The following is a 17,441-nucleotide window of genomic DNA, read 5'->3' on the forward strand; positions in this document are numbered from 1 at the left end:
CATGTGTGTGCTGCTTTGCTGGGAGGAACGGAGCTCTCCTGAGTAGTCCTCGACCTCGTCACGCCCTGCCCCAGGGACCCGGGATGTGGCCGAGCTGTTTTCCTCTGGGAGAGAGTCTAGTGTAGTTGAAGACGTCTTGCAATAGGTCCTTCCCCGATTGCACTTCTCCACCCATCTGGAGTGTTCTCCAGAGCGGGGGCAGGGAGGTTGTGGCTTGACTTGGGGTGACAGGGAAAGATCTGTGCTGGCCATTCAGGGTGGCAAGTGCCCCTACCGGGTCGGGAGGTGCAGGGATGGGATTCCCAGGGGGAGGCTGGGCCAGGTACCTGAGCCCGCTCCTGCCCTGAAATTTGGGGGTGCTTTGACCCTCTTCCGCAACCCTTCCTTGGGAGTACTGAGCATTGACACCCATTCAGATCTCTCTGGGAGCACAGGGAGGGACTCCCCTGACCTGGTCCTGGCAGCTGACCAAGGAACACCCAGATCTTCTGAGGGCTGTTGTGGAAGTGAGGACATTGGGCTGTGTTCACGGAGGTGGAGGCCAGAGGGAGCGTGCAGCTGGCCCAGTGGGCAGGGCTGGGCACTGAACACAGCCTCAGGAGGGTCCTGGAGATCCCACAGCATAGGGAGGTCATCTAGGGTCGGGGCCTGCGCTTTGCGGAGTGATCCTGAGGTGTCTACAAAGCCGGGAAATGCTGTCATCAGTCCCGACTCCTCTGGGACACGCCTCTGGACCCGTGTTTTGATGCACCTGATTGTTTCTTCACGTGATGCTCTAACACTGTGAACAGTTTTTAATGTTTCTAAAATTTTACCAAAAGCTGATGGTGCCCAGCCCACCTGTGCCCCGGCTCTGGATGGCCTCAAGGCCCAGCCTAGCTACGCGAACCAGAGCCCCCGGCTCCAGCTAGGTCGGTGGTGTTCTGAACCCGGCAGCCCTCCTGGCCCCCACTTCACGGTTCCCATGGTCAGCCCTGAACTGAATCAAACTGATGCCTTGGTAGCCCTGCCTTTGTCACCTGAGGCCACCCCCACCTGCCCCCATGCTGTGTACCCAGGACGTCCCCAGTTCACTGGCTGTGGCTCAGTCACACCTTGCTCTTCTGCTCTTTCCTGCCCCCAGTAAGGCTACAGGTCAAGGTTGGGGGAGCTCCTACCAGGACCTGTAGTGTTTGTAATTGCTGGCACAAGGTGGGCTGGAGCAGGGTGGGGGCCACAGTCGAGGAGGGTGGACTCTGGCCTGGGTCCCCCTGTCAGCACTGGCGGGCCAGGCAAGAGTATCTGAAGCGGAGATGCACCTGCAGTGGGTCACTGCGCTTGGGGGCAGCACAGAGAAAAACAAGGCCGCCCCTCTGCCCTCCCTGGGGACATGGGGTTTCCACAAGGACGGCCCAGACTGGCCTCCGGTGCTGCTGGTCAGCAGAGCTTGATGCGACTCAGCGGTGCTCACCTCCCCGTACCCTGCAGTGGGCCTGGCTGTGGCTTTGGCCCTTTTCTGGTAGAGTCAGTGTCAGTTTCATCAAATTCCCACAAATACCCTTGACTCAGGCAAGGTCAGGAACTCTCGGTGAATGACAGATTCCCCTCCCCTCCCCACCCCAAATGAAACAATAACTCAGGTGTGGGAAGACCCCTAGCAGGGAGAATCTGCCACACTGTTCCCCCTTCCAGAAGGTGGGAAGGGGACACAGGGACTGTACATGCTCACACACACACACACACACACACACACACACACACACACACACACCAACCGGGAGCTTAGCTGTGGGAGCCCAGCAGGCTCCATTTCCCCTCCAGCCCTCTTCCTCCTTATTTTTCCCCCATGGGCCACACCTCTGCTAGTCAGCTGTCTCTGTGTCCCTGACCGTCTCCAGTCCCCTCATTGAGTCCCTGCAGCCCCTCGGGCCTCTGTGGTGGGCTGGGTAGTTGTACTGACCCAGGTCAAGCCCACCGAAGCCAGAGCTGCCTTGCGCTGGCCCCTAGTGGGAAGACAGGTTGTGCCCCTGTCCCTGCCCCGCCCCTCTAGGAGCTCAGGCAAGTCCCCTTGCTCCCCATGTAGCCCTGCGGTTGGCCGAGTCCCTATGTGTCCGTGACAGCCCATCCATTCAAGGGCCACGAGGGTCAACCATCACTAGCTGTAGATGGAGAGGTCCCTTGACACCTGGACGGTGGAGGGCCCTGACAAGTGTGACCATCAACACCGTGATGTCTCGAGGCCTAGGAAGGACAGCTGAGGTCAGGAGAGGTGTGGCCCAGTCCCCTCACCTTGAGGGTCTTAATGGAGTCCTGTTCAGGGGTGCACTGGCTTGCAGGTGGCGGGTGTGGAGACCACAGGCAGATCACATCTTGGCCCTGTGCCAGCTGGCTGCGTCGGGGTGCTAGGAGCCCGGAGGAGCTGTAGTGAGGCCCAGCCACGTGTACCGTCCTTCTCCCTCAGCCTGTGCTCCAGAACCCCTGAACACCTCTCCCTCCTACCCCTGCCAGCCGCCTGCCCCAAAGCTGGAGCCCTGGGTCAGCTGAAGTTGCTCCACAGAACCAGTCCTACGCTATCCAGCACCCTCTGGCACAGCATGCCGGAGCCCTCCCCGACCTCTCCCTCAGCCCCTGGGCCCTCCGCCACCTCCCGCTGACCCTGGCCTATGTCCTCACCGACAGCCTGCCCTCGAGGCTGTGACTGAGCAGCTTAGGGAGGGACGAGCCAGCGTGGAGAAGTCTGGGACCGAGGTGGGGGCAGGGGGCTGGCTGAGCCATGTGCCTCTATGCCCAGCCCGGCCCACCCTGAGCCCACTCCCGCTGTTCTCTGTGTCCCTCTGACCCGGGCAGTGGCTTCCTCAGCAGTCCCTGGCCTCTTCCTGGGGACTTGGGACTCACACCTGCTCATAGGCCTATGGCTGTTACTCACTTCCTCATATGTTCGGCAGGTGTGGGCTGGGCCTGGGCCGGGAAGTGGGAGGTGACTTCCCAGGGCTCTCCTTTGGATTTCATGGGAGCCTTGACTAGTTTGTGCTGAGCCAAGAATGTTCGGACTCTCATGGAGATAGGGGTAGGTCGGCTCCTGGGTGTTCACTGCCTTGCAGCTCCCAGGATGGTCAGTCCTTGGGGTAATGCTGCGTTGCGCCCTTGATGAGAACCCTGTCTTGAGACACCTGGGAAGGCTTCACCAAGGGGCTGGTGCCGAGAGACCCTAGGAGTTCAGACCAAGGGAAGAGCAGGTAGAGTCGCAGGTGTGTACTCAGTTCCTGCAGGGTTGGAAAGTGCTGGGTTTGCCTGAAGTCTCGGAGTCCTGCATGGTTGGGGACACAGACATTGGGTCTATGAAGCAGCAGGGCCAGCCTGGGGCCTCTAAAGGCTCTTGATTGGGGATTGTGTGAGCCTGTGTGTTCAGTAGGCCTGTGAAAGTGTGGAGAAGGGGTTGGCAGGCAGAGAAGGGGCTGGAAGGACCTTTGGGGTCTGAGGTGGATTGAGAGCCTGGCTCTGGCTCCCTTAGCATGGGGAATTGCCCCCTGCCCTTCCTCCTACCGCTGTCATCCATTGTTTTCTCACCAGAGGGGCTGGCCTTCAGCCCCTGGGGCAAGCCTGACCTGAAATCCTCGTGGAAGTAGAGGCTAAAAAGACATTGTTCCTGCCTCCACCAGGTGGTGAGACAGGACACGTCCCAAGAGAGGGACAGGGACCCTTCAAACCGGACATACAAGAAACACACACACACACACACACACACACACACACACACTCAACAGCTGGTATAGGAGCAGGGTCCACTCACGCTTGACCCTACTCTCCAAGGGGACCCTGGTGTGGGCCCACGTCGGCACTGCCTGCTCCCTCGGCAGTCAGGAGTGGCTCCGGGTGGCGGTGTCTAAAGGGGCTGGTTGCCATGGCTACCATAGGGTTCTGAGGCCGTCATCTGGTCCCTGCCTCAGCCAATCGGCGGTGGGAGCCCGAGCTGCAGCCCAGAGTCACACTTCTTCCTTCCAGCCACACAGTGGCCAAGAGCAGGGACCCGCGTCCTGGAGTGGCTGAAAGTGCTCAGACGGACGGCCAAGCCCATCATGGCGGACCGCGGGATGGTGGGGCGCGAGCAGGCACACGGAGCCAGGCAGGTGAGGTAAGCCGGGCGGGCAGATGGATGGACAGACAAACAGGCGGACAGGTGGATGTGCTCCCTGCTGCCCATTGTTCTTATGGTTGAGGCCCTGCCCTCACTCAGCCCACCCTGCCCTCTGCACCCTCATGCGCACGCTTGCACACACGCCCGCACCTGCCCTGGGACCCTCTCCCCAAACGTCCCAAAGAAGGGTCACGGGAAGGGAGACAAAGGGAAACGCACGAGGCAGGATGAATCCCACGGCACCGTGGTCCCGAAATCGTTCTCCTACGTCTTTCGCTCCGATTTCACACGGAAGCCGCATCAAAGACCCCCAACTGGCCGGGCCCTTGGTGTGCCGGCCACCTGGCCCCTCTCCTGGCCCCGCTTGTAGGGCTGGGCGACAAGCCGCGTCAAGTCAGTGCAGTCTCAGGAGCGTTTTATTTTTGAAAAGGAAAAAAAAAAAAAAAAAAAGAAGTGCAAAAGAGGAAAAAAAATGTCCACCTGTCCTGGGGAACGGCCAGACCAAGATGGATCAGAAGTGCCAAATCCCATTACTCGGGACTTTAGCGGACAGGCCCTGAAAAGGCAGCTGCGATCAAGAGCTTGTAAATGCAGCGTCCTTTGGAGATCAAAGAGGGACACGCTTGTGTGTGTGTGTGCGCGCGCGCGTGCACGCGTGTGCAGGAACGTACACCACGGGGTGGCAGTAGTGGGGCCATGCGCTGCAGCATGGTGGAGCCTGGCGTGTCCCTGCCCACCACGGCCACCCTCCATGTTGCTCGTGGCCTTATCGCTGTGTGCGGTGTGTGGACGTGCCCAGGGGGTAGGGCTGGGGGAGGCAAGGCCTGGTCCCTACCATGCCTGGGCCCTGGGCGGCAGGCCCTCTGGAAGGTGGTCCTGGCTGGGCCTCGTGCCCCTACCTCAGCCTCCTCCACCTTGTCCTGGAGTCTGGTCTCGCCCCCAAAGTTTGACCCAGACGGGCCTGCCAAGAGCACAGGCCCCAAGCACAGGCCACAAGCACAGGCCTGGCTGCAGACAGAGCAGAGTGTGAGGGGCGGTAGCTGCCTGTAATCACCCTGACCGCCATCCTGTTGCCCGCAGAAGCCGAGAGCTCCCAGATGGCCTGCTGAGCACGTCCTGAGGTTCAAAGCCTCTGCAGGCAGGACTGTCGGGTTGTTAGGTAAACTCTGAGAAGCAAATCTTTTAATCCACTGTGGCTAATCCAGTGCACTTTTGTTTGCTGGGACAGATTCTGCAGCAACAAAGGGCCGGAGGGACCTCGGCATACATAATCACATACTTATAACTTGGCCACAGCGGCCGCGGGGCTCCTAGGCAGCCGAAAGAGACATCTCTGGACAGCACGGTGGGAGGCAGGTGGCCGAGAGGCCAGGGGCTGGCAGAGGCTGACCCGGAGGGTGTGGGTGTGGCCGTGGGCAAAGGCAGCCAGCCAGCCTGGGCTGGCACCTCCCTGCCCCCCATGACCAAGCCCCCTAGCTGCCAGCCCGCGGGGCTGCCCCTGGTTCCTGGACCTGCACAGGCCTGCTGGAGCTGAATGAGGTGTCTCCGACAGAAAGAGAAAAGATAGCCAACAGAAGGGCAATGTGAGCTCCTGGTGCTGAGAGAGGCCTTCAGGGGTGGGGTGGTCAGGTCACAGAAGGACATTCCAGGTGAAGGAATGGCGGAGACAAAGGTGCAAGTCTGCCTGGTGTAAGGGTCAGTACGGCAAGAGGGCAGGTGTGCCCGAGACCAGAAAGGGAAGTGACCTGAGGCCACCTGGGAAGGTGAGACTTCAGCGGCTGCTTCTACAAGCTGGGCTGAAGGCCCCTGAACTCAGATGCTACAGTTCCCGGGAAAACGGTGCTGGGGTTGGGGGAGGTCAGCAGGCCCTTCCTTCTTTGACCTGGGCCACTGCCAGCCATTGGCCCCACCCTGAGACTGAGACTCACTCTCGGAGGGTTGCCACAGACCTCTGGGGCCAGCAGGGTTGGGTCAGGACCCTCCCTTGCCAAGAGAGAGGTACCCACCTTGCCATAGATAGATGTGTCTTCAGGGAGGTGGGAGCTGGGTCAGCCCTGGCTGCACCCCTGTGTCCCTGAGGCTCCCAAACTGGTGAGGCGCTCTTCCCTCTCGTCTCCCAGGCCCCTGTGGCTGGCAGGGCCCACTCAGAACTCACTCAAGGACTGCCCTCTAATCATGAGCCTACTCGACTGTGTCCTAGACCTCCAGGACACATCCCCACCAAAGGGTCAGAATCCTCCATAGAGGCAGTATGGGAAGGTGTCCTGCTATGCCCTTCTGCCTGGAGTGACAGGAACCCCTCAGGACACTGGAGGTGAGACCCAAGTTGGGCTGGGTGTGGATGGCACCCTGGGATGGAGCGTGCTGCCCTGGGGCTACATGCCTGCTACCATGCCACGGCTTTCCTGGTGGCCTTGAGGCCTGACCCTTGACACATGGGGGCCAGCCGAGATGTGGGGGGCCGTGTCAGGTCTGCTGGGTGAGTTGTCTATGCAGGGGACGTGGGACAATCACAGCATTGGCCAGCTGGGCCTGGCACCCTGGAATGCTAAGCAAGTGGGGAAAAAGCACAGTGACCACAGCGGCTGTCTCTGAGGGGACTGCCACATGCCTGACAATGGCTGAGTGCTTCACTCTGCCCACCTCTGCCATGGGACCCCCTCACCTATGAAAGGGGAGCGCACAATAATGTGTGACAAACCCCGAATGCAGCTGACGACGGCTCCTAGGAGCAGGGACCATCAGGCCAGGGTGACACGCAGCAGCAGGGTTAGAAGGTGACAGTCACGCCAGGTGTCAACACCGAGCTGACTCTGGAGCCAGCTGGTTTGAGGCAAAGCCCTGACCTTATATCCCCCTACCGCCCCAGCTTGGCACTGGGACCTGGGTCACTTCGGGGGTGTCCGCCTGAGGCAGCTTTAGCTGAAGAGCTGTGAGAGAACCCCAAACAGGAAGAGGGGTGTGAAATGCCAGCGTGGACGACACACCTGCCCCAAGGTGTGCACAGGGAGGAGAGAGGCGGGGGCCTGCCTGCCGTGGAGTCGGCGCCCAGGGGGGCCCCAGCCTGGAGTGGCCACAGCGAGCTGGGCTGGCTGGCCCTGGAAGCTAGACTCGGCACCTTCTCACTGGTCCTGGGGCCACAGGCCTGCCTGAGTCTGCCCAGCGGGCAGCTCTGCACTCTCCCCCAGGGTCCTCGCTCCCCTGGGTTAGTTTACACTGATCACGGGTAGGAAGATGGCGTCTGCCGCACACCTTTGTGATTTGCATGCGTTGGTGACAGTCACATGGCCGCAGAACGTCTCCTTGAATGCAGAAAGAAGATAACGGAACCCAGCCCTAACTGCACTCCGACAGTGGCCCATATTAATACCCTGGAATAGTTTTTTAGTCTTCTCGCCTTTACGGGCACATTTTCTGTGTTCACAAAAACGGGCACCCGATATGTGTGGTCTTGTGGCCTTTTCCTTGGTGTTCTATCTCACGGCCTTGTTCTCACATCTCTGCCTCCTTCTTTGGGCTTGGGATGGGGACACAAACAACACTGGGCCGTCCTCCTGGGCTCAGAACCGGTGAGAAAAGGACACTTGGGGAAGAGGGATGGAACGCAGGGGCTTGGCTTATGGCCAAGAAGGTGGCTGGCCAGTGCGGCTGGGGCTGTGCCTCCAAAGGGGAGTCCATGCCTCACTCATCGTAACTGGATGAGCCTCCCTCCCCGCTTCAGGGCCTCACCCGCCCCCCCACCCCCCCGCCACCTCTGACACCTGTGGACAGGGCAGAGGGGCAGGGAAGGGAGAGCCCAGAAGAGGTTCAGCCTGAGTCTCCTATCTCCCTCCAGAAGCCCCAATGAGAACCGTCCTTCCTGTCCTCCCCTCCCGGAAGACAATGGGGACGTGCCACTCACAGTACCCTATTTCTGCAGCTTGCTCTCTGCTGCTGGTTTTCATCCCATGTCAGGCCATGCTGGACACGCCTTAGCCTACTCCTTGGTGCACTTAGATGACTTCTTTGGATCGCTTTTTATAAGTGGTCTTCCTCAGCCAAGTGGACACACACGTGTAAGCCGCCAAAGTCCACTTTATTTCAGAGTATTCATTTTGTGTCTAAGTTGAAGAAAAGAATTTCATTTCTGGTCTTAAGTTCTTCACGTGGCTCATGGAACTCCTGAACAAATATCATCCACAGTTAAACCCAAGCCTCTGCTGGCAAACTCCAGTGCCCCTCACTGGGAAAGCGAAAAGCTGGTGCTCCGTCGAGGAACTCAGCCATTCAGAAGGGAGGCCCCTGTGGCTCTTTGTCTGGTTTCATCTGTGGGTGGCTGACACAGTCCCCGTCAGGTCTCCCTCTCCACCACGGGCCCTCACTTTTGCCCTCTCCGCCTCCTCCTCTTCAGAGCCTTCCCTGAGCTCCCTCCTCTGGTCTGTCCCCACTCCCACCCTGCTCAATCTCCCCTTCATGCCCACAGTTGTAATCCACTGTAGCAGGCCTTCTGACTCCCTTCCTGTCCCTGCAGGGCTGGGGCCCCAAGGAGCCAGGGGCCCGAGGGCCCTGTTGTGGTCCCAGGGCCTGGGGACACCTGCCGCCATGGGTCAGGAGGAGGATGGACATGGACACAACCCCGGGAGCCTGGCCTGGCCACAGCAGCAGCTCCGCAGAACCAAGGCAAGCACTGGGGACCTGTGCCTGGGAGCGGGGAGGCAACCTGAGGGCCAATATCTGGGAATTCTTGCTGTCTCTCCAGCCCACCCAGGACTCCCACACCCCAGAGAGACCTTGCTGTGCCTTGAAGGCCACCCGCTATGCCTTGTCTCCTCTAAGACTCCTAGGCTGAGCAGGGTGGGGCCTGGGGCCATCCCAGCTAGATGTGGGTGAGAGTGACCCCCCAGTGCCATGACCCTAGTGGGGCCAGTGTGCATTCAGTACTGTAGGCTCCTCATCTACAGCCCCAGCCTTGCCCAGCCTGCCCTGAGGCATAGTGATGGCCCTGGGTGACCTGGGCTCTTGGTAGGCTGGGGATGCTTCCCCAGTGGCCCTCATCCCTCGCTGCCCCCCTTTCCTACAAAACCCCGGGTATCGGATGCTATTTGAGACTTGTCAGGCTGGCAATGGCTGGGTGCTGGGTCTCCCTCCATACCTGCTCACCCCAGGCAAGGCACCACCAGTGGGCAGCTGGGTGGGAGGATGGCCCATGGCTCATGGAGCCCCCAGTCAGGACTTCTGCTCTGGTCTGGAGACAAGAAGGATGAGGGTGGGCAGTGAGGGCGAGCAGTATCCAGAAGATGTGCTGGCCTATAGAATGGGGGTATAGCCACCCTCTGGGGGCTGCTGGGAGCATTTCTTGAGGTACCAAGCCCAGCGTGGCTCCGTGGAGCACAGGGTCCTGGGTGTCATGGGGGACACCAGAAGCAATTGCTTAGGGGCAGTGATCAATATCTGGTGCTCACGTCCTTAGGGAGGGGCCAGCTGGGTTTGCAGGTTGGGCAAGAGCTGTCGTGGTGATAGAGGGATGGGGAGATGGGGAGAGGTGTGGTGGGTATAGGAAGCCCTTGCTCTCAGGCTGGCCTGTGCGCTTGTGACCCGAAGGCAGTGGTAGGAAGGAGAGCCCTTGTCCACACTCTGGATGGTGCCTGGGAGCAGTTGAGCAGGCAAGCCCAACATGGTGGAATCTCAGCACACAGTTCTTTGCAGGTGGGGGCTCCTGTCCAAGTGACAACCAGCATTTACCACCACTTGGCCCTGGCCTCGAGTCCAGACCCACTGGGGACTAAGGGAGGGTGGAGCCCTAACCCACTTTCTCAGGGACTGGGCCAGCTGAGGGGTAACAAGCAGAGGGACAGAGGGACTGGACGTTACCAAGGGTCAGCTCCAGGTCAGCCTGGCTGTGCCTTCCAACCGCCCAACTCCCGCACACCTGCTTCCTTCAATGCTGTGGGCAGTTGTTGGACGTCCTGCGAGGGTTCTCCTGTGCAGGGCCGGCCAGGCAGTCCCCGAGCGAGGTCTCCAGTCCCCCTGGCCACCCTGCCCGCCCATGCACGAGATGCTCCCTCTGCAGGGGTGGGAGACCGGTTGGGTGCGGGCCTGGCCTGTGGGTGCTAACTTGGGGAGACCCGGGCTGGTGGACACCCGTGTGGGCAGCAGAAAAGGGCTGAGACGTGGTGTGCGCCTCGCAGTGCCCAAGAGAGCCGCCTGACCGCTCAGTGCACCAGGCCAGGTCTCCCTGGTGGCCACAGTCCCTCAGGGACCTTCGCAGGGGTGTCTCCACAGACCATCCTCCCGGACGCAGCTGCCCTGCTGGGAGGGGACTGCAATTTCGCATAGCCTGCTCCCGGGTCCTTGTCCCGCCCCACGCTCGAGGCACTGGACCCACACCAGCAATTTGGCCACACCCACTCCTTTGACTCCGCCTCACGCTCGAGGCCCTCTAGGACGCTTTTGGCTCCGCCTCCGAGCTCAGGGCCCACCCTTACGCCCAGGTATAGCCTTCCCGCTCTTCGCCCTTCCCAGTACTCAGGCTCCAGGTCTCGGCTCTGCCCCAACCCTCTCGGACCGCCCCACGCTCCGGCCCTACCCACAGCGCTGCGGCCGCGCCCCACGTTGCTATCCTCGCCCGTCGTCCCCGTCCCGCCCCATGCTACTGGCCCCGCCCCACGCCTTGGCCCCGCCTCCCACCCTCGGCCCGCCCCACGTTCTCGGTTCCGCTCCCACGCTCCAAGCCCCGCCCCACGCTCCTGGCGGTGTCCCTCGTCCCTGTCCCGCCCTCACGTTTCGATCCCACCCCATGCTCTCGGCTCCGCCCCACGCCCCGGTCTCGCCTCCTGTCCGTATCACATCCCCACGCTCCAAGGCCCGCCTCAAGCCCCGGGATCCGCCTCACAATACAGCTCCGCCTGGTGCTTCGGCCCAGCCGCACGCTCACGGTCCCGCCCCAAGTCCCTGCCTCGCCCCGCGCTTCGGCCCGCCCGCCGCACGCTCTGGGTAGCGCTTCACGTTCCATCCCCGCCCCACGGTCTAGGGACTGCCTGCGTCCTGGTCCCGCCTCGAGCCTTCGGCCCCACCCCACGCTCCGGTCGCGCCGCACGCCCGGCCCCGCCCCGCACGCCCGGCCCCGCCCCGCACGCCCGGCCCCGCCCCGTCCCGCGCTCTCGGCCCGCCTCACGCGCTTGGCCCCGCCTCACGTTGTCGGCCTCGCCCCCACGCTCCCGGCCTCGCCCCCACGCTCCCGGCCTCGCCCCCACGCTCCCGGCCCCGCCCCGCGCTCCGGCCCCGCCCCCGCACTTCCGGGCGGCGCCGGCGGGGGCGCTCCGGCCTGGGCTTCGGCGCTCTGGGCTCGGGCTCCCCGCTCGGGGAAGCGTTCGCGGCCGCCGTCGCCGCCCGCAGGACCGGCCGGAGTCGGGCCGGAGCCGCGTTCCCCGGTGCAGGCGGGTGAGAGCGGGCGGCCGGCCTCGGCGGCGCCCCCGCGGCCTGCCCCGCGCCCGCCTCCGGGCCGCCGCGCCGCCGCTGCCATGGGGGCCGCCCGGGGCCGCGCCCCCGCCCCGTCCCGCCCGCCTCGCCGCCGCTGAGCGCATGGGCCGCGCCGCGCCGCTCCGCGAGCAGGGCCGGGGCCCCGCCGTCGCCGCCGCCGACGCGCGCGGGTGAGTAGTGCGGGCCGGGCGCGCGGTACTGCGGGGCGCGGGCCCGTGCGGCCGCTCATTGTAGGCCGCGTAGGCCGGGCCGGGCGGGCCCGGCGCGGGACCCGGAAGACGGGCTCGGAGGGTGCGGGCTGGGGGCGCGTGCGGGGAGGCTTGCAGCACTGAGCAGGTTGTGCGGGCCGGGCGTACAGACCGTGTGGTGTGCGAGGAAGGTGTGTGGGGTTCCAGGCTGTGAGGGCAGGTGTGTCAGAGGGGATGCTAGCAAGGGCCGTTGATATAGGGCTGTGTGAACCCGGAAAAGTGCGGGGTTCGGTTCCGAAAGGGCAGTCCCTTGCTCTAGGTGAGTGGAAGAGTGTAAGGAAGAACCAGGGTTGTGTGAGAGGGGGTGGGGAACGGTCTTCCTGGAGGAGGCCAGGGCGCGCAGCTGATGTGTTTGGTTGGTTGGTGTCAGTCGCGGGCCTGGAGCCTGTTTCGGGTGTGTGTGCGGTGCAGAGGAGCCGCCGTGTGCAGAGACCCTGGACGGAGGCTGGACAGTAGCACATCCCTTCCCTCTCCCCCGCAGCAGAAAGTAGGAATGAGAGTCTGAAACCCAAGGAGGGCACTCCCTCCGAGGCAGAGGTGCCTGAGCTGGTTCCAGGCTGTGGTTTGGGCTGCTCTGAGTGGCTGTACTCGTTCAGGTTGATGCCTTGCCCCCAGAACTCTCTTTTGGGTGTGGGTCTTAGCTTCTTTCTCCACCCCACATTTTGGAATTCAGTCCCCCACGAAGCTAGAGCTGCATGGCCAGGGCCGTGAAACTTTCAGCTGGGCACCGAGGACGTTAGAGGAAACACACACAGAACCAGTTCTCCAGGGACTTTTCTCAGCTCCTCTCTAAGATAATGTAAGAAGACTCCTTGCCGTGCATCTCAGCCCCTCCCATTTGCTTGCATTTATGCTCTGTGCTTCTAAAAGAAGAATCTCACGCATACTTGGATCTACAGGCCCTGTTTTGAAGAACACACATGGTCCAACCTGACCTTTCAGGATAGCAGTGTTTGGGTTTCAGTTTTAAGAACTTCTCTTGAGGGACAGGGTTGGACAGGCATACAAAATACGACGTTTCTGTTGGATTTTCAGCAGGTGTGGGTGTTTCTTGGGTTTCTAGCCTCAGGAAAGCTAAGTGGACTTTTTTGGGCTGCATCAGTCATTGAGAATTTAGATGGTGGAGGAATGGATTACATTGTAAAACAGTGGCCCTAACCCTTTCCGAGTTTAATGATGGGCAGTTAGGAGAATGTCACAGTCACGCTCTGTTATTTTCACACTGCACGTAAATTAAGAGTTAAAAAGCTATATTGGAGTGAAATAAGTAAGCATCTATATCTCTGTGGTATGGAGCTGGCTGCCGTGGAACCCAGGGGTTTGCCTCCGCAGTGACTACGGGAGACTTTAAGTCTGGTATCACAGTTGTACATTACTTTTATGGAATCCTTTTATTGATGGTGGTTACAGGCTGTTGGCCGTATTCGATGCTTGTGGGCATTTGACTCTGTGAATTAATAGAGCTGCTTTATGTGTGGTATGTACGTGTGTAGACGCTGAACGCCTGGTGTGCTTCTGTGTGGGAACCCAGAGACTGCAGGAATTAGGGGGCGTTTCGATAATGCCAGTGATTCCGAGAGGTGTTCACGTCCTTTCAGGGACACCAGACGTCTTCTGTCAGTTGACAGCCAAAAATAGATGTGAATTATAAGAACTGTTTCTTCAGGACAATGGAAAATAGTTTAGAATGATTAGGGGGACTTGTTCATACATGAATTAAAATGTTAGCTTTTAACGACAACCACAGTTTTGTAATAAAGGGCTAGAATCTTGAGTTTCTTGCTGTTTTTGTAGCACAATGGTTCAGCATCTATGAAGGGCTAACGTTTGGCTTTTCTGACAATTGTCGTTTGCCTTCATGTCGATGAATTAAATATTCATTGGTGCCTGTTAGTTGCAAGACCTTGTGTTAGGTGCTGCAGATCTTGTGGAAAATGTTTAATCAGGTTGCTGCTAATAATGTACAAAGGAGACATCAGCGTCTTCAGAGCAGGTGACGGCGACATGTAATTAACCTCCCATTGGAACACAGGGACTCGGATCTTTGTCAAGGCTTGTGAACTAAAGAGTATCTCTCAGGGTAAGGCTCAGGCCAGGCACGGGCCCTCCTTCCTGAGAAGGCATCCTGGACAAGAGGACGTTAGATGTCCATGAGCTGGGCTGGAGCTACGACACCACAGGTGCTCATTCATGTTGAGGGGGCTCAAAGAAAGCGCCTTTGCAGTTGAAGCGGTCCGTGACAGCAGGGTGCCACAGCCCACGGGCCTTGACCTTAAGAAGCAGGCTATTCCTGCTGAGATTACAGCCTCCCCGGTAGTTTTTGTAAAAAGTCATTAGCTGCAGAAATGTCATCTGGGGCACGTTATTGTGACCCATTCCCTTCTGCCTTCTAGCCATCAGCAGCCGCGGGCAGGTGCGGTACGTACAGCGTGACGGCCCAGGTGCGGGGGCAGATCCCGTGCCGGCCGTGGCCCAGAGTGTGGGGTGGTGGCCAGGAAGAGCCACCCTTTGTGAGGGACCAGGTTTTAGGAGTTAATTTTTCTCCCTCTGGCTTGTTTGGTGCCCTCGGCGTTTGGACTTGACACGCTTCTCCCCAACCCACTTGTAGCCAGACCACTTGGATCCTGGTAGGCCGAGTTGTGGTCACCTGTCTGGCCAGGTCGGGACGTGTAGCTCAGCTCGCGGGCTCTGTGAGCTCCTGTAGGATACGGCAGCGGGGACGGAAGGCCGCGGACGAGTTCTGACCCAGGGTTGCCTCCTTCGCACCTGAGGCAGGCTTGCAGCAGCAGCAGCAACAACGCCTGCAACACTCTGGTCCCTCAGGGGGTGGGTGGTTTGGTTTTGAGCTCACGGAGTGGAATCGTGAGCTGTGTGCTTCCTTAGCTAAAAGGTATAACTGTGTTTGGATTTCGTTTTTTTTTCCCTATGCCTTCTCTTTTCCTCAGAGTACTAAATTGCCACTTGCTATCAGAAGGACGCTTTCCTTAGAAGCAAGGTCAAGTGCAGCTTTCTGGTGGGAGCATTTTAAAGCTTGTCCACACTGGTGACATGAGAAGGCCGCTCTGTGAGGGGGAGGGAGTGTCCTTGGATCACTTGGGCGAAGGCACCGAAGGTGACCCATCCTTGTTCGTATAGTTGTGTGTTGGGAAGTAAGGGAACACCTGTGTGTTTGCACATGTTAGGAGGCACACGACGTGTGAAGTGATGGGGTGGGCAGAAGGCATCGTGGCTGTGGGCCTAGGGAATGTGGGGAGCAGATGTGACACCCCGCTTCTGCTGTGTGACGTGTCTACCTTTTGGTATCTGAGTGTGGCAGCAACCTGCAGTGCTGGTGGGGCCGCCCCGTCTTAACACGTCAGGAGCCAGCCCTCACCCGAGTTTACACGGCCACGAGGATTACAGGGCACGTTTCCTTCCTCCAGTCCTGTCTCCCTGGAGCTTGTAGAGCAGGACTGGTTGTGGCTGAGACGGGAGGTCCCCAGGCTACCGGTCTCCATAACGTTCTCGGAGAACGACCCTTGACGGGAGAGGCACTCCCCCTGTCCTGGGCATTCGTTTTTTAGATCCAGAGGCATTCCTGTAGTTGTAAGAGTTCCCAGAAATGGTTTTTTTTTTATTTATTTTTTTTATTTTTTTATTTTTTTAGTTTTTTTTTTTTCAACATTTATTTATTTTTGGGACAGAGAGAGACAGAGCATGAACGGGAGAGGGGCAGAGAGAGAGGGAGACACAGAATCGGAAACAGGCTCCAGGCTCTGAGCCATCAGCCCAGAGCCCGACGCGGGGCTCGAACTCACGGACCGCGAGATCGTGACCTGGCTGAAGTCGGACGCTCAACCGACTGCGCCACCCAGGCGCCCCCCAGAAATGGTTTTAACGTAGCACAAACCTTGTGACAATGATTGAAACATAAACTGAATTTCTGGCTTTGAGTTCGAGCGGGAGGGCATCATGGCGAGTCTTGTCTTGAGAAAACCTCTGTGGTCATGTTTCCATGGACCCACCTTTCCTAATCCTTGTCCTCTTAATGGTTTCAACAGGACAGATTGATTCACTTTGGAGCTGTAAGTACTGATTATTAGGGTGCAGCGCTCATTGTACAGTGACGCAGGATCCCACAATGAGTATCCAGGAGCAGGGTTTCCCTTTGGACCTTGGAGCGAGTTTCACCGAAGATGCCCCCCGACCCCCAGTGCCTGGTGAGGAGGGCGAACTGGTGTCCACAGACCCCAGGCCCATCAGCCACAGCTTCTGCTCCGGGAAGGGTGCCGGGGTTAAAGGTGAGACTTCAGCAGCCACACCAAGGCGCTCGGATCTGGACCTGGGGTATGAGCCTGAGGGCAGCGCCTCCCCCACCCCGCCATACTTGAAGTGGGCCGAGTCGTTGCACTCGTTACTGGACGATCAAGATGGGATAAACCTGTTTAGGACTTTCCTGAAGCAGGAGGACTGTGCTGACCTGCTGGACTTCTGGTTCGCCTGCAGCGGCTTCAGGAAGCTGGAGCCCTGTGACTCGAATGAGGAAAAGAGGCTGAAGTTGGCCAAAGCCATTTACCGCAAATATATCCTCGATAACAACGGCATCGTATCCAGGCAAACCAAGCCAGCTACCAAGAGCTTCATAAAGGACTGCATCATGAAGCAGCTGATAGATCCTGCCATGTTTGACCAGGCCCAGACGGAGATCCAGTCCACCATGGAAGAAAACACCTACCCCTCCTTCCTCAAGTCTGATATTTATTTGGAATATACGAGGACAGGCTCGGAGAGCCCAAAGCTCTGTAGTGACCAGAGCTCTGGGTCGGGGACAGGGAAGGGCATACCTGGATACCTGCCCACTTTGAATGAAGATGAGGAATGGAAGTGTGACCAGGACCTGCACGAAGACAGCGGCAGAGACCCTGCTCCCCCCGGCAGGCTCACGCAGAAGCTGCTTGTGGAGACGGCTGCCCCGCGGGCCTCCTCAAGTAGACGGTCCAGCGAAGGCAGAGAATTCAGGTGAGTCAGGTACCAGGCGTCCGTGTCTATGGGCACGTCCGAGACCCGGAGAACCCGCAGGGGAGAGGTGTGGGTAAGGAGTGGTCTTGTCTTCCAGCCCCTAGGTGGATATGCTCCTGCTGCTGTGGGTGACTTGTGGTTTGAGTCCTTACTCGTGACACCTGCACATTTGTCTTTAAATGTGTTTGACATTTGTAAGTTGAGACTTTTATCAAGAACAGTCTAAAATATGTGGCTTTGTAAGTCATTGAGAACATGGGAAGTCTTAGAAATCGTTGAAACTCAGAAAGATGCTGAAACTTACCCTTTAGTAGCAGTGAAATTTGTATCGTCTTGCATAGAAGTTGGATTTACGCAATAGGCATAATCCTTTTGGCTTCATGGAGAGGAGTGAACATCTGAAAGCATCAATCCTTAGAGAATTCTGGATTGTTGCATTTTGTACGGGTTTTCTGAGATTCTTCCTGGAGGTTGGGGAGGGGTGGGGGAGGACACTACCATGCAGCAGAGTATCAGAGCACTTGGGAAACGTCCTCTGGATGGAATTCTAGGGGCGGCCTTTTCCTCCTGCTGCTGTGTGGTCTTCCCAGCATCGTGTGAAGTGTGAAGTCGTTGGGGGAGCC

General features: G+C 59.2%; 1 protein-coding gene across 4 annotated transcripts in view; it reads left to right on the plus strand.

The window, feature by feature from the left end:
* The first annotated feature begins 11,391 nt into the window (after positions 1–11,391).
* Positions 11,392–17,441, plus strand: part of AXIN1 (axin 1) — a 64,646-nt gene continuing 58,596 nt past the window's right edge. For 3 of the 4 annotated variants that reach the window (XM_086691763.1, XM_086691764.1, XM_086691765.1), the window contains exons 1-2: positions 11,392–11,742; positions 15,861–16,818. In XM_086691763.1, the coding sequence (XP_086547889.1) occupies positions 15,941–16,818 (878 nt within the window). In that variant the 5' untranslated portion in view covers positions 11,392–11,742; positions 15,861–15,940. The remainder of the gene's footprint in view (positions 11,743–15,860; positions 16,819–17,441) is intronic. The other variant, XM_086691766.1, reaches the window with a different exon arrangement.

Source organism: Puma concolor, chromosome E3 (genome assembly GCF_028749965.1).
Source record: "Puma concolor isolate L17-30 chromosome E3, mPumCon1.1.hap2, whole genome shotgun sequence".
NCBI classification, from domain to species: domain Eukaryota; kingdom Metazoa; phylum Chordata; class Mammalia; order Carnivora; family Felidae; genus Puma; species Puma concolor.